The sequence below is a fragment of the Erigeron canadensis genome, chromosome 1 (genome assembly GCF_010389155.1).
Source record: "Erigeron canadensis isolate Cc75 chromosome 1, C_canadensis_v1, whole genome shotgun sequence".
Lineage (NCBI taxonomy): Eukaryota > Viridiplantae > Streptophyta > Magnoliopsida > Asterales > Asteraceae > Erigeron > Erigeron canadensis.
This window is the reverse complement of record NC_057761.1, coordinates 57,047,718-57,073,882: the sequence shown is the minus strand read 5'-3', so window position 1 is coordinate 57,073,882 and position 26,165 is coordinate 57,047,718. Positions and strand designations below refer to the sequence as shown.

Genomic DNA, 26,165 nt, shown 5'->3' with positions numbered 1-26,165 from the left:
TGCAAATCTTCAAGATCAAGAGAGGATCTATAAAAGTTGCCGATTCCAAACATGAATGAATAAAAGGATCACTTGAAAGATCTAACTATTCCTTCTTTCTCCATCTTCAAGTTAAGCATCATTCACAGCTAGCCCTTTTTTAACACAAGCAATAAGCCACAAACAATGATAATATAAAAGAAATGCATATTTAAATATGTGATTGTATAAAATTAAATGAGTTATGGTATTAACTATCAAGATAAGTTACTTGCTTATGATATTACATTCTTTAGAAAACCAGGAAACATATTAGAATGTCAATTGAAATTCAGTGTAGCTTAAATATATTTTTTTTGTAACATCAGTGTATGTATGACTTGCTTTAGGGCAACTGAAAATTGAGATAATCACACACATATGTCCAATTTAAGGTGTTTTGGAACATATATATACTTAACTTAATTACCAAAGAACATTAGTAACACTGGATTAAGTTTGTATAGATATACATGTATCATGTGAATATATATTATAGTTATTCATAACATGATAAAAGCAAAGGGAAGGGGATCTATTGATGGAAAGAAAAAGAAAGAAAGACTTGGTTGCAAGACATTCTCTTGACACACAATTCCCACCTTTTAGCATTCTATATAAAGCCAAGACTAACTTCAACAATTAAGTTGTCAAATTCACCCAAAATTATGGCCATCACTAAAACCGAAAACCAAAATCCGATAGTGCCAGGACATTCCAGGTTAGTAAGACTCATAGCAATAGTCTTGCTTGCACTAATAGTCCTAGTTGGTCTAACAGTTCTCATTATTTGGTTAACCATCAAACCGAAAAAGCTAGTCTACTACATTGATGATGCCTCTATCAACAACTACAATTTAACCCATCACAACCACCTAAATGCGACCTACAGCTTTATCCTTCGTGCACACAATCCTAACAAAAAAGTATCCGTTTACTACGATAAAGTTGATTTATCAGTTTTATATGACGATGAGGCGGTTAGCAGAGGGACTATTGATCCATTTTACCAGCCCAAAAGAAACACAACCATTTTTAAGTTGAATAATCTTGCATCATGTGATGTGGCATTGCCTGAACAAACTGCACGAGACATCAAGGCGGAGAGGTCGTCGGGTCGAATTGAGATGATTGTGAAGCTGAGAGCTAGAATAAGGTTCAAGGTGGGAGTGTGGAAATCAAGACATTACCGCTTGAAAGTAACATGTGAACCTGTTTTGGTTCATTTCTCGACTTCCTCAAAAGGCTTTCAATCGACCAAGTGTGATGTTGATATTTGATTGCTGGGTTGAATCGTACGAGCATTTGTTACATTTTTTTTCATATTCTTTTTTCCCTTTTTCTTTTCATTTTGTTGATGTTGTTTACTAGTATAAAAATTTGTAAGTGTGATTTATTTATTTGTATGCTTATTTACTTGTATGTTTTCTTATATTATTGAATGAATGCTTATATGCTTTACAATTTTGATGATTTATACTGCACAGTCTTACAGTACTTAACCGTGCACACAGCCACATACATATGCAACGTGGTGTTAGTTTTGAGTTATTTTTATTAGACCGTATATGTATTAGTTTAGATTTCGAGGTAGTCGAATGTAATAATTTGAAGATAGTTAATTGTAATTTGTAATTCTATAAATTGAGATGAATGAGAAGGGAAAACCCCAAGGGATTCATTATCTTACAATTTTACTTGATGAATAAATGTTTTAATGCAATTAGTAGTGGGCTTAATTAAACTTAATGTATAAAAAATGATTTAACCCAAAAAGACATGGATATGCAACGTTATCCGGCTATTATCTATTATGCTTTCAGAGCATATATTTTATTTATTTTACAAATATTCATCATATTTAACAAACTACAAGCTATATTTATTTGGATGTTAAAGTTTAAACAGTCGTTTTAAAATTTTATCGATACGGCCCTTAATGTACAAATAAGGGCCCTTTGGCAGTTGGGCTGATTACAACATATGGCTCGATAGGCCTTGTATAATCAATCTATCCCGGACTATCTCTATCTCTAGGTATAAATAAAGTGGTAAGTGGTTAGTTAAAATAACACAACCAAAAAGGACGACTTTGTTCAATAGACCAATAACCAATTAGACGAACAACAAATAGCTTGCCCTAGTAAGTTGATTTATTAAACAGTAGTACAGTACTCTTCAAATTCTAGTAAACATTGCTATATATCTTCTCTTAAAATTTTGATATGAGTATAATGACAAAAATTAGTATGTGAGGGATTCGATATGTTGGGAACATATTTTAATTACTTGTATACGGTTCCCCGGTTAGAGACTTATAATAATCAAAGTATATTACAATACAATAGATATAAAAACGTAAAGAAAAAGAGAAAGTTAACCGATCCAGATGGTTTAAACAAACAAAAGAAGCTAGTTAAAAGAATACATAATTTAATGCAAAAAAAAACACGTTGTTTGTCTTTAGCACGGTTTCCTCAAAACATATTTTTAATATGATCCAATGGACAATGTTTAGAGCGATAGTACTATCATATACTTGTGCCGATTACCCTTATAAAAAGATCGCCAAAATATTTTGGCGTGTTGTACGTTGTTGGTGAAAGTTAGTATGTTTTCCATGCACTAATACTGAAGTTAACGGCACAAAATATTGATACATGTTACTAACACAAACAGTGTTACGCTCAAAGCCTCAAAGTGTCCATCTGTATGTCCAAATTCCAAAATATCAATGGGAACATTGATTGATTGCAGATTGTTGGCTATCAGCCAACTTGTGTTCTTTCTCTTCTCCCCTAGCTAGTTAATTAAACATACAATGTGAATAGTTGGTCAAGACGAATTTGTTGGATCAATTTATAATCTAGTAGATCCCCAACATAGATTTTCTCCCCCCACCCCCCGCCATAGATACACTTGTACATAATTATAATAATAGCCATTATATACGGTTTTAGAATCCTTATACTAAATACAGTGTATGAACTTTTGTAAACATTGAACTTTTTTTGTGGGTCAAAAGTGTTTTGCAAGAAAGTATTTATATGATAAATTAATATATGTCCAATGGTAGGTTACCATCATGACTTCAAAACTATGTACTTTATTATGAGTTAGCTATTCAAAATGGAAGGGGATTAGCATTTCTATAAAGAATACAACCATTATACATTTTGAGCCGAACACGGTCCACATACCAATTAATATCATTAGCCCCCTAAGTATTATTATGCAACAACTACTTTCTGTTTATTTTATAGAAAGAAAAGATGTAATAATGCAAATCGCTTTAAGTTCCAACACAAACACTAACACAGTAACACTAGATGCATCGTATTCCATTCTGTTTAAGCCATTACACTAAAAAAATTGATACTTCTCAATACCAATGCCATTTAAATCTCATGTGCTTCAAATACTCGAATACTAATTCAATAGATTTATTTTTTGAAAGGTGAATTTCGTTTGAAACTCATGTGTCCGATACGTCAGAGAAAGGTCTAGCATACGTTGTCTTAACCGGGTCCGCGCACTACAACAAATATATTATATCTTAACACTCATTTCTTCGCACTTTTTAAAAATGTTTAAAAAATTGTTAATTTGTTCACACTTGTAAATGTGTAGAAAAAAACTCACATTTAAAAGTGTAAATAAAGTTGAAGGATCAAAATTTTTTCACAATTAAATATGTAGAAACAAAAAGTTCACATTTTCAAGTATGTAAAAATATATAATTGTTCACACTTAAAAGTGTGGAAGTAACATGTGACACCAAATTTCCTCACACAAGAGGAAGTGCGAAGAATTTGAGTGTGACAAATTAGCCCTCACACTTTTAAGTGTGAATATTTTGTTTATCATTTATACTTGTAAAAAAAATATGTCTTTATTAATTTTTTCACACTTCTAAGTGTGAATTTTTTTATACAATTTTAAATGTGAACAAATTAACATATTTTTTCGCACTTTTTAGAAATGCGAGGAAATAATTGTGAGCAATTGACATTTTTGTTGTAGTGGCGCTATAGAGCTTCCTCGAAGTAGAAAGGTTGATTTCAAATACACAATGGGAGGAAAACCCCTTACTAATCCGCTCGAAAATACGATCATTAATAGGGTAACCCTACCCAAAAACTATCATAAAATGACTACCTATAACATTGTTTTTAGGATTAAAATCATTTCAAGTTGATGATCAGTTTGATCTATCAAGTTGAGGGGATTGTGAAAGGGCAGGAAAAAAAATATTTTATAATAGAAAAGTTTGCTAACAAATTATAAATAAAATTTTATAAAGGGATGTATTACGAATGAATGTTTTATTCCTCTTTCAAAACATTGAGTGTGATATATCAAGTTTGAACTTGAGATGATCATGACTTTTTTTTTTTATATATTTTTTCATGGGGAAAAATCACTCATTTAGACTCGATAATTCATATTTTTACCAATTTAGTAACTCATACTCGTATTTAACTTTGCTAAATAGGATTAAACCTTTCACCATTTTACCACTTTAGTCACCTATCTTTCACCCTTTAGACCACTTTAATGACTCATCTTTCACTTTTTTTACCACTTTAACTAGTCGCCTACCTTAATCACTCACCTTTAATTTTTGATAATAGTAATATTAAAAAAAAAATCTATTACTGTGATCAAGAAGGTTAAAGTTAAAAATCAAAATATGTTAAAATAAAATATAAGTACTGATCTTATCTTAAAAAGGGTATACAAGGTATTATAATGGGTAAATATTAGCGCTTTCATTCTAACAAAAATAAAAAGTGGATACGTATGTGACTAATTAAAATGTAAAATAATGATATGTTACATCTCATTTTAAAATAAAAAAATGATGGATGATTAAAGTGGTGAAAAAATAAAAAGTTGTATTCTAATATTTCAATTGAACTTATAAAAGGTGAATAACTAAAATGGTAAAAAGTAATATGTTGGATCTAAAACAATGACTTTTCTCGTTTTTATGCATCAGGTTATATGTTGGTCATCCTTATATATTTGCTCCTAGTATGGTGAAGTGTGGTGACGATTTTCTAGATGTAAACAAATTGAATGAGTCACATTTTAATATTTTATGTTCATTTGTTAAGTTAACTAAAAAACAAATAAACAAACAATCTAGAAGGTTTTTTTTGTAACTATTTATCAAGAAATGTAGTTTGTTCACTTTCTTTTAATTTATATTTGTGTACTTCTTTTTAACGCTAGAGTAATTACAAGTTGTCAATTGTCAAATTAAACATGATAAGGAGGATTCTAATTTCTTTTTATCGTACTAATTTTTTTAACAAGAAAAGGCAAACAAAATAGAATGAGTCATTGACGAATGACAACTATCATCACATGTAGATGGCACATGCACTTAGAACTTGGAATAAAAATATTCAACATGGTAATGCTTTGCTTAATTGACATACGTCGACCATCCATCGAGCCAATAAAAAGGGACATAATTACATTCATACCCCGACAATATTCAGTACACAAACATTCCAACAACCCCGCCCCAGCCAATAAGTCATTTCAACATACTTAGCAAGAAATCCAATTCACAGTTTGTAGCAACGGTCTGACTGTCTCCCTCTTACAAATTACAATTATTTTATTATTCAATATAAAAAAATATATACATTTAAGAAAAGGCCAAGAAAATAATTAATCCTTCTAAGCAAATAATCTAAAAATCCTCCTAATCATTAGATAATTATGCCACATGAAAAAATCAAAGGGAAATGAAGAAAAAAAATTAGTGGATTATACATATCAAATATCTATGGTATTAAAAGGATTTTTATGCTATTTTTTTAGAAAAATCAATCATTTTCCTTAAGAAAAACATAGAAGTGATCATTAAACGATCTTTTATCCGATCGATCAAAGGTCCAGTACTCCAGTGTCCACATATATTTAGCCACTAGGAAAGAAAGCATGTGCAAAAGCAACACGTCATCAAAATGCATATAAATTCATATTAAAAATAAACATTGTTAAACAAGAACACATTTCAAATGTGCGTAGGTATATGCGGTTTTCAAATTGATAAATGCTAAACATACAAATAAAGATTTGTTAATAAAGTTTACAACCTACTTACATAGTTGTTAAACTCAAATCACAAGTCGATTCTTACTATTCGTAAATTATATTTATTGTTACATTATTTTTATGTGTTATTTATGTATCTTTGATTATTTTTATTTTGAAAATGTAGATAAACTATAAATTTATGACTCGAAACTATCGAATATGTATATTTTGATAAATATATTAAGATAATAAATTTATATTTTGTTTATAAGGACGCCACGTATATAACTATACTATATTACTTTATATTTGAAAATGTCATGACTATTAAGAGTTGAATCACGTTTCAATTTATGAGTTAAAAAATCATGTTTTCGAGTCGAACCAAAATTTACGTCTATGTCACATCCATAAAAAAAAAAGTTTGCAATTCACATTAACATTTTAATTAATTTTGATGTAATTTCACCTAAACATGCGTGTCAAATCAATAAAAACTAAAGGGTCACATAGGAAATGTTGGTTTGAGAGGTAAGCCGTAAGAGTGTTAGACATCTATATATAAAATACACACGTACTAAATACTAGAAATTAATAATGAATTTCATATTGCTCGTATCATCAAATTCATACTTGGTGGAGATTTGAGAAAAATCAGAAAATCACACACAAGTGTACGATATTTGTACACGCTATTTGTTGTATGCCATTTCTTGATGGATCCTTTTTGGATTTTTGTTTTGTTTGTATTGCAGTTATGGTGTATATAGGTGGATGTATAAGTTTATTTTTCATATTTATTGCTACTTATGATTTGTCTAATATAATAAGATGTTTTTTTACGTGTCTTTTTCATTAAGGTTCATCCCTCTGATCTATTGTATATGAGTATTGATATTAGTAACCTCACTTTTGATTAATGTACCATAATGTATATGTATTATAGATGACTGTACAAGTAAGTAATGCATGATTGTGATACATTAATTGATAGTGGTGGTACAAATATCACTCCCCGTTGTATATGGTATACGGTATAACACCATCTAACATCTTACATTTCTTGATTTCTTCTATTATTTGATACTTCATAATGTGAAAAATTTATCTGATATTTTCCATGGATTCATCACTTATGATTAGACAAAGGTATAGATACAGCAAATGAAACCCGTAAAATTAACTTGTTATGGACTTTTGTTCGTGTTATATTATAGATAAGTCTATTAAAATTTTAAAATTTGTTTTCAGCCGAAATTATTAAAGTTCGCATTATGGTAATTATACGTATCGAGATATTATAGCACTATCATTATTTATTTTAGTAATTTTTATTATCATTGTCAATAAACATGCTTTGATTTTAAAAGGTGGCATTCCATATAACAAAATTTTATTTTTGTATGTATGTTTGACTTTACGCATATTTCTTACAATGTCAATTACTAATTACCAATTTTACTTATGGTCAACGAATTGTAGTTACATTATTTATTTTAGTAATTTTTATTATCATTGTCAATAAACATGCTTTGATTTTAAAAGGTGGCATTCCATATAACAAAATTTTATTTTTGTATGTATGTCTGACTTTACGCATATCTCTTACAATGTCAATTACTAATTACCAATTTTACTTATGGTCAACGAATTGTAGTTACATGTATTGATGTGTCATATCTACCTTATTGTAGAAAATTATTAGAGCTAAAAAAGAAAGGATAAAAAGAAGGGAAAAAAAAAAAAAGAAGTAGTAAATATGTTGGATGTTTACCCACCCCCTTCCCCTACTGGCCTAAAAGAGTTCATGAGTCATCTACCCATCTTACCGTTGAATTCAAGAATCCATAAATCGCGTAGTGAAGTAAGTGAAAAGGCAAGTCCACGTTCCACGCCAAATTAAAATAAAAATGTAAAGTTGAAAACTAAAAAACATAAATAAAAAAGGGTATGAAAATTCCTAGAAGGACAGAATAGTCCATTGCCATATTTACCCGTCATCAATAGCTCCTGCCATAATTTTATGCACCTCTCTCTCTATCTCTCTCCCAACCGATTAACGTGTTTCCCTCTTCCCACATTTACTCTTTTTTTCTCTTTCTCTTTCTTTCCATCTTTCTTACACACACATGTACATACACATTCTGTATCTAATGTTTGATGCGACTATTTAGACTTTGACTATTCCAAGACTTTCTTTCCATCAATTTCGGTGAAGAATTTTCTTACATAGATAGATACATATAGTCATATTGAAGAACTTCCTTCTCACAGGTTTGTTTGACCTTCCTTTAAATCCGTTCTTAATCTCTTCCGGTTAGTATATACATACACTGCCATGTATATATACATATGTTTTATTTGATTTTATATTCTCTTGTGGTTGTACACACACATATCTATATATCTATATATTTGTATCATAAGTAGAAATATAAGTTGAGATTTCATCTTCTGTTTGTTTATATTTGTATAGATATTACTGTATACATAGTTTGTTAATTGATTTGTTGTTTGGATTATGAATGTGATATCCATGGAAATACTTACCTGAATTTTGTAGTTATAGGTGGATTTTTATTGTTATCATCTCGATATATATATATGTGTGTGTGTGTGTGTGTGTGATTATGTTATTGATATAAATCTGATGAAGTTATAACTTATAAGTTTATGATGTTGTTTTTATGAAAATATGAAATTGTAGATTTGTTATTGATGTAGATTCGTTAATTAGAGGGAAAATGTACAAATGATTAGGGTTAAAGTTTGTGATTAAAAATTAACAGTTGCTGTACCAAAATTAATACAAGTTATGACTATTTAAATATCACATTTTTGGTGCGGTTTTAAAACTAATCTAAATTGTACTACGTATATGTTTTAATGTGTTTTAATGGGGTAGTTAAGTTGTTTTATGAACTTTGAATATATTTTAATGATTTGTAATAAACTGCCGTATTTACTTTTTGAATTTTGAATTGGACTCAGGATATGGGATGACCGCAGTTATTAGTGTAGCACAGTAGAGCTTAAAGGTAGAAAAATGGCTCTTGCTGGGATTAATAATGTTTCGGTTCTTGAAGCTCCTTATCTTGGGGAAAATTATTCTTCTGTATCACTAACCCGGACATCTATTATCCGGAAAATGTGGCGGGATCTCGAAAGTGAAAACAGAACCAGGGAGACTCAAAGACAACAAACTGGTGGGATGGCAGATGGTAATACAGGAAGTCAATGCTCATGTTCGTCAGAAGGTGCTGAAAGTGAAGATGTGTCAGTAACTACCAGTGAAGCCGAAAATGAGCGTCCCAGGGACCAGAACCAGATGGAAATTCAGAGTGGACAAGAGAATAATGTGAACTTGTGCATACAGCGTTCTGCAATTGGTGTAGCTGACAAAGAGCGTGTGAGGCAAGTTTTTCGTGAGTGGGCAAGTAAAAATGGTAGTGGGACTGCGGCATGGAATGTTTCACATAAGACCAACATTTCTAGGGATCAATCGCCTTGTGAAACTGAATGCAAGAAGGTGAGGGCAGTTAGGCAATGGATAGAGTCAAACCCTCAGCAAGAAACTGGCCGCCCTGTCATTGATGAACAAGCTCCAGAAACTGGTTGTCAGGTCGAACAAGTATGTGGTGGATCAGGTGTCGATCATACTCGGGGTGGTGTACGAAGGCCCGTCCGAGGCAGACAGGCATTTCTTGACTTACTAGCCAGGTTTGAGACGGAAAGGGCAAAAGAAATGCAGATTTTGTTGGAAAGTCAGTTGGTATCAAAATTTTCTCATCGGAACCGTATACAGGTTTGCACATTCTTTTTTTATTTACTCTTAATGTGTTTGTTCATATATCATATGTTGCACTCGAGAACACAGAGCCTTAAGGATAGATTGGTTTAATAATATTTGCCTGAATTTGTGATGTCTAGATAGATTTATATTTTTAGTTTTTTAGACATTTAGAGGTTCATGATTAAGGTGTTGAAGTTGGATGCAAATAATTGGAACACTATCTATGATATTTTCATGACAGTTTGGCGATCCATAAGTGCACAGGGAGGGTACTACTTATCTGAATAGATTCTTTTCGAAGGGGCTGAATTTGGATATAGATTGCTTTGTTTGAATATTAAACATTTGTATGTAGAGTTGTTATGCTTTCCTATGATTTTGAGGTATTTTCTTTGTTCTAGGCATTGTTTAGAGGTAGGTTTCTGCGGAACCAAAGCTTTGTACAAGATGAAAAGCCAAGTTCTACTGCAACAAAAGAGTTGGGGCTATTGAGGCAAAGTAACACTGTATCTGATCTAAGGTATGTTCTGTTTTCATTACCTTTTCAACATCTGCTGAAATGCAGGAAAGCATACCCTTAATGATGCACTCAATTAGAACTTTTTCTAGTTATGCTTTCCATTGAAGTTCCATCCATATAGAGTAATTAGATACCATAACCCTTTGTGTTCATAATGTATTATTTAAAAAAGAAAACCAATGCTGGTCAGTTGCCACTGAGGACCATGAGTCTGTAAATTTGAATAGGCATACAGATATCATTTTCAAGTATTTGTTACACATTTACACTAGAATTCAGTATGGGGTTCTTTTGAATTATAGTACTCTCCTGAGATTTCAAAGTGGGGTGTTGGGTTTGACGTGTACCGCATGTGGCTCTGTGGCCATGAGGGTTTGCAAATGTGAAATTATATCTACTGAAACCATGTTGTATCTGTGGGGAACCAACTCAAAACCAATGTGTCATGGACTGTGAAGTAACCTAGTATCATATGGTACTGATAACATAGCTACATAGTTCTAGAATGGGAGCATTATTTTCAATAAAAATATACCTAACATTACTGCAGTGTTGAGGATCATGATTCTTTATCTAAATTACTATGTACTGAAGCTTTCTGGAAGTATACAATGATGGTCTCTGGTATGTTTAGAATACATTTACAAATTCCCCCAGTGAACATTTTGAGATTTTTTTCAAGAGGTCTAAGGTTTGAATCCTACTAAGTATAATTTTGGGGGGTTGCCAGTGTCATATACGAACTTATTTCAAATTGTCGTCCTTGTTTTTCATAATACTGTGATAGCTTTTCTGTTTTGAGTTTTTATTTTTGAAAGGTGCGGATCGAATATCACAACGTAGGGTCTAGACTATGTTGTCCTATGGGAGTCCACGCTAGAGAGCCCCCTCGCCCAATACCTAATATGAGCCCCCCCCCCCCCCCCCCCCCCAATAGTCCGCCAAAGGCACGACAACATATTGCCTTCTAGGACTTGAACCTGGGTCTCCCCAACTCCAAGCCCTCATGGAGGGACTTCCTTACCATTGGGCTATTAACCCAATGGTGCTTTTCTGTTTGAGTTATAACTTGATTTTTCATTTTACGCAAAAGTGTTGTATTCTTCTTGGTTGCTGAAGCATTGGATAATCTCAAGACAGACATACGTTTGCATCTACATATTCTACATTATAGTCTATTCATTTCACTCTTCTTACTCGACTGATAATATACGACTGTTGGATCATTTGAATCAGGAAAGGGTTTCTGTCTGGATCAGATGACGATGAACAAACTCTTGATGGGCCTCAGTCTGATACCTCATCTGACATTGACATTAAAGATCATCGAGAAAACTTTCAGCAGTTACTAGGTGATATTGGTAGTGGATTTCAGACCACTAGTACCGAAAGTAACGCTAAAACACGTCGAAGTCCCGGTGTATTTTATGCTTCTATACAAAAAAGTCATGAACGAGTTTTGGTAAACGAGGTACGGCAACAATCACCAACCCAGGATTTTGAAAACAGGGATCCGGGTCAAGACCAGGACAGCTATTTGGAAATTAATCATGGTGATCATCCAGTCGAGACGTCTCAACGAGCTTTGAAGCTTGAAAACCCAACGCAAGCTCAGTTTCAGCCTAAACGATGTAGAAGTCCCAGAGAATATGAGATTCTTGTAGAAGAAAGGCATGAAAGAGGTTTGGAAAATGGGTTAGAGAAACAATCACCACCAACAGAGATTATTGAAAACAAGGACCAGGACCGGGATCAGAATGGTTTAGTGGAATGTAACCATAGGGCTCCTCATATCGAACCTTCTGAACAAATCTTGGAGCTTGAAAGCGCAGCACAATGGCAGTATCAGCTCACTGCGGAGGAACTACAAGTTGATGAGGCATTTGACCATTTGAATAATTCAGAAACCAGTAGAGGGATTTTGGCCTGTCAAGATGTTCCTGTTGAAACAGAGAGACATGAACAAATTATAAAAGAAAATGATAGTGAATGGGACGATTTGACCAATACCAAGGTAAACAAGGGTTCGTCTGCAAAGTTAACAGAAAATGAAGTTGAATCTGTTGAAGAAAGGCATGGAGTTTTGGAAAACGAGGTACAACCACCACCACCACCACCACCTGTTGAAGTTACTGAAAACAGGGACCAGGACCAGGATGGCTCAGTGGAAAGAAGCCATGGTGCTTATTATATCGAACCATCTCAACGAACTTTGGCGATTGAAATCCCAGCACGTGGTCAGTATCTGTTAAGCATGCAGGAACTAGAAGTTAACGAGTCACTTGACCATCGTTCATTAACCAGTTCAGAAACCTCATCTTTGCGAGAAGGTTCTGTAGAAACAGAAGTGTGGCAGGAGCCAACTATAGAAGAAAATGGTAGTGAATGGGATCAGTTGACAAATACTGAGATATTTGAGAGTTCGGATGCAAATTCAGTTAGAAATGAAGATGAATGGTACCAAGAAGCAGCAGGTAATGATTTTCAAGAATCACTTGAGAATTGGTGTGGTGTAGGAACTTCTTATCAGGAATCTCCTTTGGTGGTTACAACAAGCGTATTCTATACCTCTGGTGATGATAACGGAAACAGGCCAGAGCTTCGAGAACTTATGAACAGGTTCATATTTATTATCTAATCACTAAAATCTAATCACTTCATTTCTTAATTAAATACTTTAAACTGAGACAAATGTTGATCATATAGGAGAAGGGTATCTAATCTTCTTCAAAGTGATTTCCGTGTGAGATTGGATCAAGTGGTACAATCCTATGCGGAACGCCGAGATCAGGCCTTAGAATCTAATGATGACTGGATGCTTGATCAGGAGCAGCAACATCTTGATCAGCAGAGTGTAGATGAAAATGAGGATGTTACCGAGACAGTTGAATTATCAGAAGTTGCTTACCCTGACATTCATCAGCATTCTGGAGTTGTGAGTTTTTCTCCTCCTAAGTGTTGCACAAATTGCCTTTACATTTTTATATGGATTCAAAGTTTTAAACCAATCATGCTGTTTGACATTGACCAGGAATGGGATATCATCAATGGGCTACGTTTTGATATGGCTAAGCTTCAAGAACGTATGAATAGTATGCAGAGTACTCTGGAGACGTGCATCAGCATGCAACTTGAGTTGCAACGATCAATGCAACAAGAGGTTTCATCAGCTTTAAGTCGTTTGTCCACTTCTGGTCCGTCTCATTCCATCAAATTTCTAGTCATTCTATGTTTCATATTTCTTCTTATCTTACGCGAACTTTTCTGACCATCGAGTTAATTCAGGCGAGAGTAGTTTACAAACTTGCTCCCTTTGTTGTGACAACAATATTAAAGATGACTCTTCACCCGATAGGTAAAATGAGGAAGGGAAATTTGTAGCTCAAAATTGTTTTGGCGAACTCTAAATGTTTCTACTTTTGATATGTTTACTTTAGGTCTGGACATGTGTACGTATGCTCAAACTGTGCTGAGAAAGTAAACTGGTCAAAGTTAAAAGAAAGTGTTAGGCACCCGTAAGCTGAGGTGAACACATACAGTTATTATACAAATTTAACACCATAAAATGGAAACTTAGCACCTGGAATAACGAGGCAGAGAATTTCCGATGAGGTAAATGTACTGATATCTCTTGCACTTTTGCTTTTCTGGCAATGATAGATGCGCCTAAATATGTGTCTAAAAACATGCATAATCTAATCAATCTTTTGCGCCTGACCGGTGATTTCTCTTCTCTGTTTGTCCTTGATATTTTGTCGTTAGTCTTCTTTTCCTTAATAGGGAATGTAAAATACATGTTTTAGGCATATCAATCATTTTTCCTGTTATATAGGCGTTCCATTGACTACTTCTCTTGTCAATTGAATTGGGTGTTACAACAAGCGAACAGCAGTCCTAAACATTATGTGGTGATAAATTGCAGATGCCCATGCTTGGCCATATTGTGTTGTTGAATGACACACCGCTTAGTTTTGAGATAATGTCATGATGATACGTCACCAAGATAATGTTGCCAAGTCTTGAAGCTTCTATTACAGTCCCTATTAGTCAAACGTTCATGATATTCTTTAAACATTGACTTGTAATTCATACATCAATAGCTCTTTTACTACATGAAATATGATACCCAGCTCTAGTTGCAACATGGTATCATGTGTTTTAGTACGAATCTTGCTGGAACTAAATGGAGTCGACACCAAAAGCAACCATAATCACACATACAAAGTAGGAGTGAGGAATAAACAAATTTTGTGAATAAAATGTAATTACATATGTGGAAAGACTGCTACCCTACAAATCTTCACATTAATCTGTTATTGCTTACCCAAAATTAAGTTAGCATTTTCATAGAACTAAAGATATCAAACTTAACCATACAGCATGCTATACTAGTATAGTGTATAGTGTATACGAAGGTACAAATGACTTGAAATCTTTTGAAGCAACAGAAATAGCTGACCGATACATGTCTATTTTTATTCAAATATTTTAGGTCTAGCTTCTGAAAAAGATCTTTTTTCTCTGATTGACATGATGTTTTCTTAGACATTTATTCGTGCATTTTATTACTCTGTAGTATATATAATCCTGGACATTACCATTTCATAACTTTATTAAAGTAATGTAATTTCCCCAACCTGATTTAACTTGAAGCTAAATAGTTTACCTGGGTGACTGGGTGGTCTTTTTTTCTCATTAGAAAGGTTGTTACCAATATGATGAGATAATTAAGTAAGATAAAACTGTTAAAACAACAGCAAATAGTTTCATTTAAGCTATACCAAAAAGCATAAATCCAAACTTTCTTCGTCGCACGTACTTCTATTGTCTAGTGTCTACGAACAACGGGCAATTCCTCATTTTTCATTATTGTTTTAAACAAAAGCGGCAACATATAATTAATTGAAGATGAATCAATAAAAAAAAAAAGTGAACTAGTTGGTTATAGAAAAAATATACTGTAATTGTTTTGATACAAAATATAAATAGTAAGGTGTAACATTACAAATGAAACGGATGAAGTAATTAGTAATGAATCGTGAAGTTTAACAGTTTCTAAAGATTACAGCATGAGTGAAGTAATACAATTGGCTGAGGTAAATCAACAACAGGAAAACCAAATTAAGGAACATGTATTTAATGTTCGCCACGTCAATGGCATACGTAGAACAATATTATTTGTATCTCACTATCTCTAGCTAGCTAGCTCGTAACAGAAAGAGTATACGTAACATAGAAAAGAAATATATAATTATTATGCACATGATATCTGACGTGTTCTAAATAATAATGAAGGTATTACTAAACGGTGAAAAGTGGGTGAAAACTAAACATCAACAAAACCATCCAAAAATGGATTGTCAGTCATAACATTTCGAGATGAACATCACATTTTTCCCTTATCATCCTTATCAATTTCATATTTCACACTCCATAGCTATTCTAAAAAAAATACACAAACAAACATGAACCCACTACTTATAAACTATCATCGGAGCTTACTTCAAGCAGAAGATGCTACCGTTAAATCCATCGGATCTCCGGTACCGTCTTTCACCTCCACTTCTCCTTTCGACTCATCTTTAGCACTCACTATACTAGTCCTTCTTACCGTCCTCTTTTTCATGGCCTTTTTCTCTTTATATATTCGTCGTTTTTCAAATATCTCCAACTCTGATGATTCTGCCCCCGGGAGCCATCCTTTTATTGGTGCGAATCATGTTGACACCAGTAAACGTGGCGCGGGACTTGATGCTGCCACCGTTCGGTCACTTCCTGTTGTACAGTACGGTGGCAGCATAGAGTCAAAATTTATGAGTGATTGCTCGATATGTTTGAGTGAATTTGAAGAGAAAGATATGGTGAAGGTGATACCATATTGTGGTCATGGGTTTCATCCAAGTTGCATTGACATGTGGCTTTCTTCGCATGTTTCCTGTCCATTATGTCGCTCAAATCAACTGTTTCCGGACATTGATCGAGTTTGAGTAATTAAGGACGTGTTTAGTTGGAGAAAATGTTTTTAAGTTTTTCATTTTTAGTTTTCTTGGAAAATGAAAAGGTTTTTCAAGTCCAAAAAACCTTTGAAAATTTTGAAAATGCGTTCAAAATAAAAGATGGAGTTTTTATTTTTCCATTTTAGAAACTAGAAGACATGTTCAAATTCAGTTGTTTTTTAATTTTAGGTTTATAAAAGGTTTAGAAAATAGAAAAGTGAAAACAAAAACTGAAAAAAGCAATTTTCTAATTCTATTGGAAAAGAGAATTTTCATTTTTTAGGAAAATTTTTCTAAAAAATTACAATTTGAACGCATTTCCTGTTTTTCATGTTTTCTTGAAAAATGAAAATGGAAAACAAGAGAGTTTTCTTGAACTAATCGCACCAATCTTGCCATCAAATCAATCGATCATGGTCAGTTTTTCTAACTATAACTTTAACATTAAAGTATTGTAATCGAATTAATATTAATCATATTCATATATACTTAGTATATCGATCTGAACAAGTTAAATATATACTTTAATTATACGCAATACGTTTTAGATAAGTTTTCTTTTTATGAAGATAATTGATAACTATATGTCACTGAAAATGTTAATAGGTAAATCTGAGCATGTAGGAATTAGCTAGCTAGCTAGGATGGCAGTTCACAGTAAATAAAAATTTACTGGTATGTAGTAGATAGAAAATCGACGGTGGTGATGCGACGTGAGTTAATGCATGCGGTCCCCCCGCTTGCTATGGTTTCAAGAGTAGGACAAATTTACCGGGAACCAATTTTGGAGCGAGGTATGTGATGAGATGTCTAGTTTTGTACGAAACGTACTATATGTTATTTATTTATTGATTATTATTTATTAATGTAAATTATATATGTAATGTAATGACATTTCGAGTTATTTATCAAATCTATCTTTCGCTATATAATTACTACTTGAATTATACACAATTAAGTGAGTACTATTGATGTGATTAATTATGAGAGCATTATATTTAGTTGCGCCAGGAAGAGGGAAAGAAACTTTGTTTGGTGCGATACGATTTGTGGGTCATACTCTTGTTCTTTTATCTTCATTCGATCAACCAGAAAACGCTAGATCGATGGCCACTAAGTAATAAGAATTTTCAGGAGTTAATTAGCTAGGACCACCTTTATTATGTATATATATATATCATTATCAACATAATTGAAGTATTAATTAATATTTCACATCTACTTAATGTATATTGGTTAAAAACAACTAGTTTTCATAGAAAGTGGATTGATTTAGCTAGCTTTTACCAATTACGAAATTCAATAATTATCGATCATGTTATAAGATATCGCCATGCACAGATTTAATTAGCACCAATACCACGTGTGCTATTATGAATTGAGAACCTATAGATATATGTACGTATTCATCAATCCTAACCTATGTTATCGTACGTACAAGTTATATGATCCTCATAGCAAGTTTTCATTATTAATATATTGCGCATGCTCTAGCTACGAGCATACGTTATTACAATGTCATTTCACAAGAATCGTCAGGTTAATACTATGTCATTAATTCACAAGAAGATGAAATGGACAAATGGAGATGGTTCTATATATACTTCTATATATATGTTTGGATTATTGAAAGAAGGCCGTCTTCGACTCAGCTGTACGTGTTACTGTGGACGTGGATATATAACAAGAATATTTTTGTCATCATTTAATTACCATAATCAATCTTTAAAAGAAGATGATCATATCGATGTTATAGTACTCGATCGTAATATCATCGTGTTGTATATATTCGCCTAGCTATTCGGTATAGAATATACGAGCTAGTGATTCTTTTAATCCAAACAAGTATCGGTGCATAATATATATAGTTTCAAACCTATTCCCATTATTCTTCTAAAATGTTGGTGTCGGATCTTAATTTACAGGCGTCATCAGCCTTTTGTATTTATGATTACAACTTTATACGTGAAAAACAGTTAACGATTTATTTTTAATAACGAATATTTCAACATTATTATCTCGTCAAGTCACAGTCATCACACGACCTATTGAAAATGAATGATTGACGACCATGAGACGTGTGTGATTTTACAAGATATTCTTTGTGAAAGTTTTTAACTTTTTATATACAGTATGACTTAAGTTTATTATATTTGTCAAACTCAGAAATACAATGCAATGATAATGATGCATGTAGTGATCAACAAATTAAAATCGAATGAAATACAGGAAAAATTTAGAACATGATCATTCGACAAACTTTCTAAATTAATTAAAACACTTTATTTGATCAATATATGTAGAAAACCGACATCATGCATGCCTAGCTTGAAACATCGATCATTGGCTCTACATAGTAAATTTGTTTCGGATTTTTGTCATTACACCTTTAAATGAGCTAGGAAGCTAGGAAGATTGTACCGATACACATACTATACTTATGATATAAGTTAATGGAATTAGCTAGGTTAGACTATTCTTTTTTTCGAATACTATATTTATGATTTTGGATTTAGATAAATCATAAAGTAATAATTTTAAAACGTTTAAAGTCGATGAATTTCAACTGGACAAATGTTACTATTATTTCTTTCTTAGATCCTGGAAACTAGAAAATACCATTAATTAATTAATTTGTTAATGCTTAATATGTTTGTATAATACTTTACAAGCAGTACTATAAAACAGTGTAGTGTGTTTTTTTTAAACGCGCCCCGTATCCCGACCAGCATTTTTAGTAATTTGACCAGCCACATTTTGCAGCGACCCTCGCTGCAAAAACCCTTGCCACGTCAGCATTCCACTAAGCCGCTTTAAATGTTTGACCGACTGTTACTCGACTTATTGCAGCGACCCTCGCTGCAATAAGTTTACCCGGACCACTTTTTAAAAACCGATCAACCGATCTATTCCATCATTTTCCTTCCTCCACCCTTCAATATCTATCATTTTCTTACACTTTTTGTTCCGATTTTGTTTAACAAAATTTAACAAATCCATCCACCAAAACACCAATCCGGGTATCACGACAACGACAGGATCATCACCCCCGCCAGCCACCACCGGGCAGTACCGCCAGCCGCCGCCGCTGTCCACCGCCACCGCAGTATCGCTAGTGTCGGGATTATCCTCGTACCGCCAGTGTCGGGATTATCCTCCCCCAAATTTCGGCCGTTCGTCCTCCCCCAAATTTTTCGGCCATTTCAAATTCTGGTATGTATTTTATGCTTTTCCCAATATCCAAACCATTATTTTTTAGTATCTAGACCACTACTAGTTTTTGCAGCGACCCTCGCTACAAAAAGTGAAAAAATGCGGGCCTCCATAGTATGTTAGTATAGTTTTTGTATATATATTAGTTTTGTTAATTTGTTAGGATTATTAGTTGTTATAGGATTTTAATAGGTTTGTTAGTATATTGGTATGTTATTATTAGTTTTGTTAGTTTTGTTAATTAGTTAGTTTTGTTAGAATATTGGTATGTTAGTATAGTTTTTGTATATTTATTAGTTTTGTTAGGATTATTAGTTGTTTATAGGATTTTAATAGGTTTGTTAGTATAGTTAGTTTTGATTTGTTGATAATTTAGTGATTTGTTAGGAGCAACAAATTTGTTTTGTTAGTGATTTGTTAGAATATATATCATTAAATGCAAAATTACGTAGATTAAAATTTGTTAAAAAATTGATTAAAATAAATAGGCAAGATTATGTAAAAATTTTGATTAAATAAACTACTTAAGACGTAATAAAAAATTGATTAAATTTAGTTCAACAAAAATATAGATAAAAATTAATTATAAAAATTAAGTTCAAAAGTATGACGTATAAAAAATTAAGTTAAAAAGTTAATATATTAGTTTGTTAGAATATTTTAGTCATTAGTGTTAGGTGTTTTACTTTTTGGTTAGAATATTGAGAAATTAAAAATTACGTAGATTAAAATTTGTTAAAAAATTGATTAAAATAAATAGCCAAGATTATGTTAAAAATATATGTATTGAACTAAATATACAAAATTATGTAAAAATTTGAATTAAAAATTTTGATTAAATAAACTACTTAAAACGTATTAAAAATTACTATAAAGTTAAATTTAAAAGTATAAAAGTAAATTTATATTGTATAAACGGAGTTCTAAATATTATTATCGAGTAAAAAAGATATATATAAAAGTAATAAAATTTGTGATAATTTAGAAATCCAGTTTTTGCGATTTGACTTCGGTTGATCCTTAAACTGGACTTTAACATCTTCTACTAATTGGTCGATAGCTTCGTCATCGTCAGAGTCTTTTCGATGATCGTTGTCCGGAAGGCATGTCGACGGTGTCAGGTCTAGCTTTCTCCAAAAGTCATTTATGGTATGCACCTCAACACGTTTGTCTACATTTTTGATGAAAAATAATTACAATAGCAATTGCCTATATTTCAATAAACTTACTGCAATGCATGTACGCAGCTAGACGGCAGGCACATGGAAGGCCACAACTAATCCACACCTTACACCCGCACTTTCTCAAGTCTTTTCCGATCTCATTTTTTAATCGTTTAATTTCATCGACCATTATATCAAGAGCTGTCACAGATATAATACAAAGCAGGTCTTTCAAACATGGGTAGTTGTGTTTACCCGCTCTATAAATCCTGCTTTCTTCCAGTTGGCCCTTGATTTCTGTATCTTGTCCGAGGAGGACATCATTAACACATTGAATTATTCTTTGAAATGTACATCTCCCCTGTAACTCGGACTTGAGGAGTGAATGCTCAGCCTCAACTCTGATGGTAGTGTAGTTACGGTAGTTGAGGTGCTGATCGACCCAAAAGGACACAAACTTTTCCTTGTACGGGGAAAGCCACTCCTTCTGCAGGTACTTGTAAACCTCTGTCAATTTAACATTTGATTAGCTTGTGTGGGTATATGTGATTTACCAAAAATTAGAAGAAAAAAAAACCTCAAAAGCACTTCACTTACTGTCTAAACGGGGACCCATCTTCTCTTTTAAATATGATAAATTGTTGGTGTACTCTTCTAGTGTGCGGGACTCGTAAAGTTTTTTCCACCATCCGTAAAAAGGCCCCCATTTCCCTTCCCCTTTTAACGATGGCATGCTAAATTTGTCTATGTTCCTCCATATGTGCACTCTACACAGTAAATGGTATGCTTCAGGCATAACGGTTTTGCATGCTTTTATTAGCGCCAGATCCCGGTCCGTGAGTACCACGCGCACAGCAAAGCCTTCACCTAACGTCGACTTCAAACACTCCAACACCCATCTATAATTATGCTCTTGTTCGCTTATGATAAACGCATATGATATGCTAAAGGTCCTGTTTGTTGGAGTGACACCAACGATCTCGACCAACGGCATGTTGTACATATTAGTTTTGTACGTGGCGTCTATTTGGATAACATAAGGAAATGCACGCCACAACTTAAATGATGTCGGATGTATAAAAAACAGATTCTCCAACCGACCAGATACACTGTTTGTTGTATGATAATACAAGTAATTATGCTCCTTAAGCAAACTGAACATAACCTGTTTCGTTTGAACAATATGGCGTACATATGTCGTTTCAGATACTCTATCATAGTAAATAAATAAAAAGATATGTAAATTTGATATAATATACCTGCATTGGAGTGTTCCCATGTTTATCGGCCGCTTTCTTCCGCATAGCTTTTTGGAAATTGTAAATGTCATCACTGCGGGTCAAGTTTCCTGGAAAGTTTTCTTTCAATAGCTTTAACATCCTACGGGGCGTACTACCACGATGATATTCTTCTTCCATAAATAATCTCTTCTCTTCAGTCAACCTTCTTGCGTACGCGTAACCCTCCAGATTCTCAGCTGGATAGCGATTATGTGTGTCGTCTACAACGGTTATCCTCCAACCATCATCAGTCAAACGACTGATTAATCTAAAGGGGCACTGACATTTAAGTGTCTTTTTAACGAGGCTGCCTATCCTATCATCCATTTTCCTAGAAAGATTACAGACTATCGTCACTTTATTTTTTACACCAGCTAAGTTGGAATTTGTTCGTCGTTTGATTAACACATAACCAAGCTGCAATCCTGTACTTTTGGCCCAGTTGAACAATTCTTCTTGTGAATCGAACACCTAAATTAGTTTTTTTTTTTTAAATTATCATTAAATTGTATACTTATAAATATCTAACATTTTAAATATGCAATAAATATAACAACGAAACACAAATTAAATAGTACTAAAATATAAATATTTTAATGATATTTGCATAAATTAGTTTTTTTTTTAAATTATCATTAATTTATATACTAATAACTATCTAACATTTAAAAATCGCAATATCTAACATTTTAAAATTGCAATAAATTTAACATCCTAACACAAATTAAATAGTACTAAAATATAAATATTTTAATGATATTTACCTAAATTAGTAATTTTTTAAAAAATTATCATTAATTTGTATACTAATAAATATCTAACATTTTAAAATTGCAATATCTAACATTTTAAAATTGCAATAAATTTAACATCCCAACATAAATTAAATAGTACTAAAATATAAATATTTTAATGATATTTGCCTAAATTAGTAATTTTTTAAAAAATTATCATTAATTTGTATACTAATAAATATCTAACATTTTAAAATTGCAATATCTAACATTTTAAATATGCAATAAATATAACAACGAAACACAAATTAAATAGTATTAAAATATAAATATTTTAATGATATTTGCCTAAATTAGTTTTTTTTTTAAATTATCATTAATTTGTACACTAATAAATATCTAACATTTTAAAATTGCAATAAATTTAACAACGAAACACAAATTAAATAGTATTAAAATATAAATATTTTAATGATATTTGCCTAAATTAGTTTTTTTTAAAAAGGCGTCTGGTAACCCGACCACCTTTTTGGTAACCCAAATTATCATTAATTTGTATACTAATAAATATCTAATATTTTAAATATGCAATAAATTTAACAGCAAAATACAAATTAAATACTACTAAAATATAAACTAATAATGATATTTGCCTAAATTAGTTTTTTATAAAGTTAACAAGGATACCTGATCGGTGTGAAAACCCTAGTGTCGTAGTCAAAATGAGGGGCCGCCTCTGGTATCTCAAATTCTTCATCAGGTTTTTCTAAGTGAAGCTCAAAACCTTCCGCACCCATTTCGCCCCATATACTTTCAAAATCCATCTGAAATAATGATAAACTATAATAATAATACTAAAGATCTACAATTTATAGTATATTGAAAATCTAATGTATATCTATATATCTATATCTATATATATAAATGAAACAATAATATATATATATATATATATATATGTTATGAGTTTCTGAAATAGAACTGAAAGAACTATAATTATAACTATATTGAGAAAATAGAAAGAACAAATAGATTGCTTGTATAAGAACTGAAAACGATTGTGAGAAAAGCGGACGCTACGAGTTTCCATATATAGAATACGAGTTTCCATATATAGAACCGCCCGTACACTGTGGACCATTAAGTCCACAGTGTACAGTTTCCTACACTGACTTTTTGCAGCGACCCAGTGTGGTCATTTTACTAAAAAACTGGTCGGGTCACCGCCTTTTTAAAACTCGTGTTTATATATATAATTATTTCGTGTCATTAATTATCAACCCTTTGACCCCGGAAATATTAACCGATCCCATTTTCAAAGAACTCGGAAGTCCAACGTCCTCACCTAACAACTACTGTATAACTTTGGGTCCATATCATTTTGTACGATTTGGACCCATCAGTGCTTTTTAACTACTCCGTTTTTTATTTTACTACTCGTATTCATTTTTTTGATGGTCTTTCCACCAACATTTAAAGTAAAGTTCAGTCACGTTTATTAGCAAATTAAACGATCGACTTGATGATGCTAAAGACGGCCTACAAAAGTGTTTTGCTTAATTAATTAGACACTTTATGCATGTGGCAGCATAAGTACATAAACCATTCATTGTCAAATTGAGGTTGTTCTCCTTTTTTCATGATAAATGGCTTTCGCGTCTATGAGGCTTGATCCCCGAGATAAAAAGAATTACCAGTTCGCCTAAAGCGCTTGTTGCGATCGTACGGATTGTTGGCCGATGAAAAAACATAAACCATTCATTCAAAAGCCATAAGTGAAAAACCCAAAGTCAAACACTAGCTAGCTCTAATTAAATACATGCACACTGACCTACCTACTTATAAATCTATCAAACAACATTCGTACTAAAACACTAATAACTAATTAAACACAAATTAAGTCACACATAAAAACAGTAATTTGACTAATTAATTAATTACTCATAATTCTTCGATAATGGATCATCATGCGCCACCACGAGGGGCGGTATACGAGGTATAATTAGTAACCGCCTTAGTCCCTTCGGCAATAGCATGCTTCCCAAGCTCACCGGGCACCACTAACTTCACCGCCGCTTGTATCTCCCTCGACGACAACGTCATCTTCTTGTTATACTCCGACAACTTAGCAGCCGTCTCCGCCAATCTCTCAAACATATCATTCATCAAGTTGTTTATAATCGTCATGGTTTTCGACGATATCCCTAAATCCGGATGCACTTGTTTCAACACCCTATACACATATCTCCTATACTCTACTACTACTTCACCACCGCCACTCTCTCCCATCTTCCTCCTCCTCCTCTTCTTCCGCCTCCCTGCTCCGCCGCCTTTCTTTGGCTTTCCTTGTCTTTCCGCCGCTACATCTTGAACCTTGATCTCTACTCTTGTTTCTCCACCGCCGTTAGTTTCTAAGCTTTCATGATGACCGTTATTGTTAATCAGTTCCAAATATGGTACTAATAATGTTACTTGGTCTTGAGGGGCGGTCTTTTCTGTCAAGATTTCGATCTTTTCTTTCGAGGAAACGTTTTTGGTCAATGGTGTGTTTGTGGTTCGATCTACTACGGAAACTTTGACCGTTTCTCGGATGGTTTTCTTGGTGGTTTTCACTACAAGTGGTTTCTTCTTTGGAGCCATATGTTGTTGTTTTATTTCTTGAAAATATTATTGTAATGTGTTTAATTGTTTTGTTTTGGTTATGATTGAGGGAAACATGCATGAGTGGCCGGCCGGGGATATAAAGTGGGAAATGGTGCAGAGTGTTGCATGGACTCAAGATGACACGTGGCTGACTTTATTTGCTACGTGTGGTAAAACTGTAAAAAGTCCAGATGTCCATGTATGTAACTTTTGTCTGTCTTACTTAGTATATTTCCCTCCCCAAGACTCTCGTACTGTCTTCTTAACTAGGGGGTTTAAAAACTGTGATATATGATTTGTATTGATGCGATCCCGCTACACTATCTATATATAAATGAATTGCTTGTAATATTGAACACATGTAAAAAAAAATAAAATGATTTGTAGCAATCACACTAATAAATACGCAATATAAAATAGAAAAATCAAACAGGTAATCTATTTATAAGGGAGCATGAAATGTAAAATAAAAAGTTCCAAAACATATATAATACTCGGTAAGAACATTTAAAAACATCATTTTGATAGCATCCAAGATGGATGTATTAAAAAACATATGATTTTCTCGATTTTGACACAACAATGTGTTGTTAAACACTTAAATAATGACAATTAGTTATATACTATGTTAGTTTTATGAACTTTTAACGCATCAAAATGTAGTTTTTAAGTGTTTTCACCGTGTTGTTATATATAAGTCAACCTAAACGCAATACTAAAACCATCCAAGAATATTTTTAGAAAAAAA

At 32.8% G+C, this 26,165-nt stretch overlaps 4 protein-coding genes across 6 annotated transcripts; 3 read left to right on the top strand and 1 right to left on the bottom strand.

Annotated features, from left to right (window-relative positions):
* The first annotated feature begins 677 nt into the window (after positions 1–677).
* LOC122585245 (uncharacterized protein At1g08160-like) lies at positions 678–1,482 on the top strand. Its single transcript, XM_043757363.1, has one exon. It carries the CDS (start codon positions 687–689, stop codon positions 1,296–1,298), a length of 612 nt encoding a protein of 203 aa, XP_043613298.1. The 5' UTR covers positions 678–686; the 3' UTR covers positions 1,299–1,482.
* A 6,641-nt stretch (positions 1,483–8,123) lies between these two features.
* Positions 8,124–14,532, top strand: LOC122610000. Of its 3 annotated transcripts, none has more exons than XR_006325439.1 (9): positions 8,124–8,349; positions 9,067–9,880; positions 10,270–10,388; positions 11,625–13,007; positions 13,095–13,323; positions 13,420–13,582; positions 13,674–13,743; positions 13,826–14,000; positions 14,311–14,532. XR_006325439.1 is itself a non-coding variant. In XM_043782974.1 (8 exons), the coding sequence occupies exons 2-8, from the start codon at positions 9,122–9,124 to the stop codon at positions 13,905–13,907; spliced, it is 2,805 nt and encodes a 934-aa protein (XP_043638909.1). In that variant the 5' UTR covers positions 8,124–8,349; positions 9,067–9,121; the 3' UTR covers positions 13,908–14,194. The 3 variants fall into 3 exon arrangements, 1 of the variants encoding a protein (XP_043638909.1); XR_006325440.1 differs by having other exon boundaries at positions 14,221–14,311; XM_043782974.1 differs by lacking the exon at positions 14,311–14,532 and having other exon boundaries at positions 13,826–14,194.
* Positions 14,533–15,665: 1,133 nt separating this feature from the next.
* On the top strand, positions 15,666–16,463 carry LOC122585347 (RING-H2 finger protein ATL57-like). Its single transcript, XM_043757475.1, has one exon. The coding sequence runs from the start codon at positions 15,854–15,856 to the stop codon at positions 16,373–16,375; it is 522 nt and encodes a 173-aa protein (XP_043613410.1). The 5' UTR covers positions 15,666–15,853; the 3' UTR covers positions 16,376–16,463.
* An 8,276-nt stretch (positions 16,464–24,739) lies between these two features.
* LOC122595844 (histone H2B.3-like) lies at positions 24,740–25,414 on the bottom strand. Its single transcript, XM_043768305.1, has one exon. The coding sequence runs from the start codon at positions 25,412–25,414 to the stop codon at positions 24,740–24,742; it is 675 nt and encodes a 224-aa protein (XP_043624240.1).
* Positions 25,415–26,165: the final 751 nt, after the last annotated feature.

What these genes read in the sequence shown, in the direction of transcription:
- LOC122595844 (XM_043768305.1), bottom strand. Translation starts at nt 25,414, where the DNA reads ATGGCTCCAAAGAAGAAACCACTTGTAGTGAAAACCACCAAGAAAACC.
- LOC122585245 (XM_043757363.1), top strand. Translation starts at nt 687, where the DNA reads ATGGCCATCACTAAAACCGAAAACCAAAATCCGATAGTGCCAGGACAT.
- LOC122585347 (XM_043757475.1), top strand. Translation starts at nt 15,854, where the DNA reads ATGAACCCACTACTTATAAACTATCATCGGAGCTTACTTCAAGCAGAA.
- LOC122610000 (XM_043782974.1), top strand. Translation starts at nt 9,122, where the DNA reads ATGGCTCTTGCTGGGATTAATAATGTTTCGGTTCTTGAAGCTCCTTAT. An exon ending in AACACTGTATCTGATCTAAG is followed by an intron (nt 10,389 to 11,624) that starts GTATGTTCTGTT and finishes CATTTGAATCAG; the next exon opens with GAAAGGGTTTCTGTCTGGAT. An exon ending in AAGTCGTTTGTCCACTTCTG is followed by an intron (nt 13,583 to 13,673) that starts GTCCGTCTCATT and finishes GAGTTAATTCAG; the next exon opens with GCGAGAGTAGTTTACAAACT.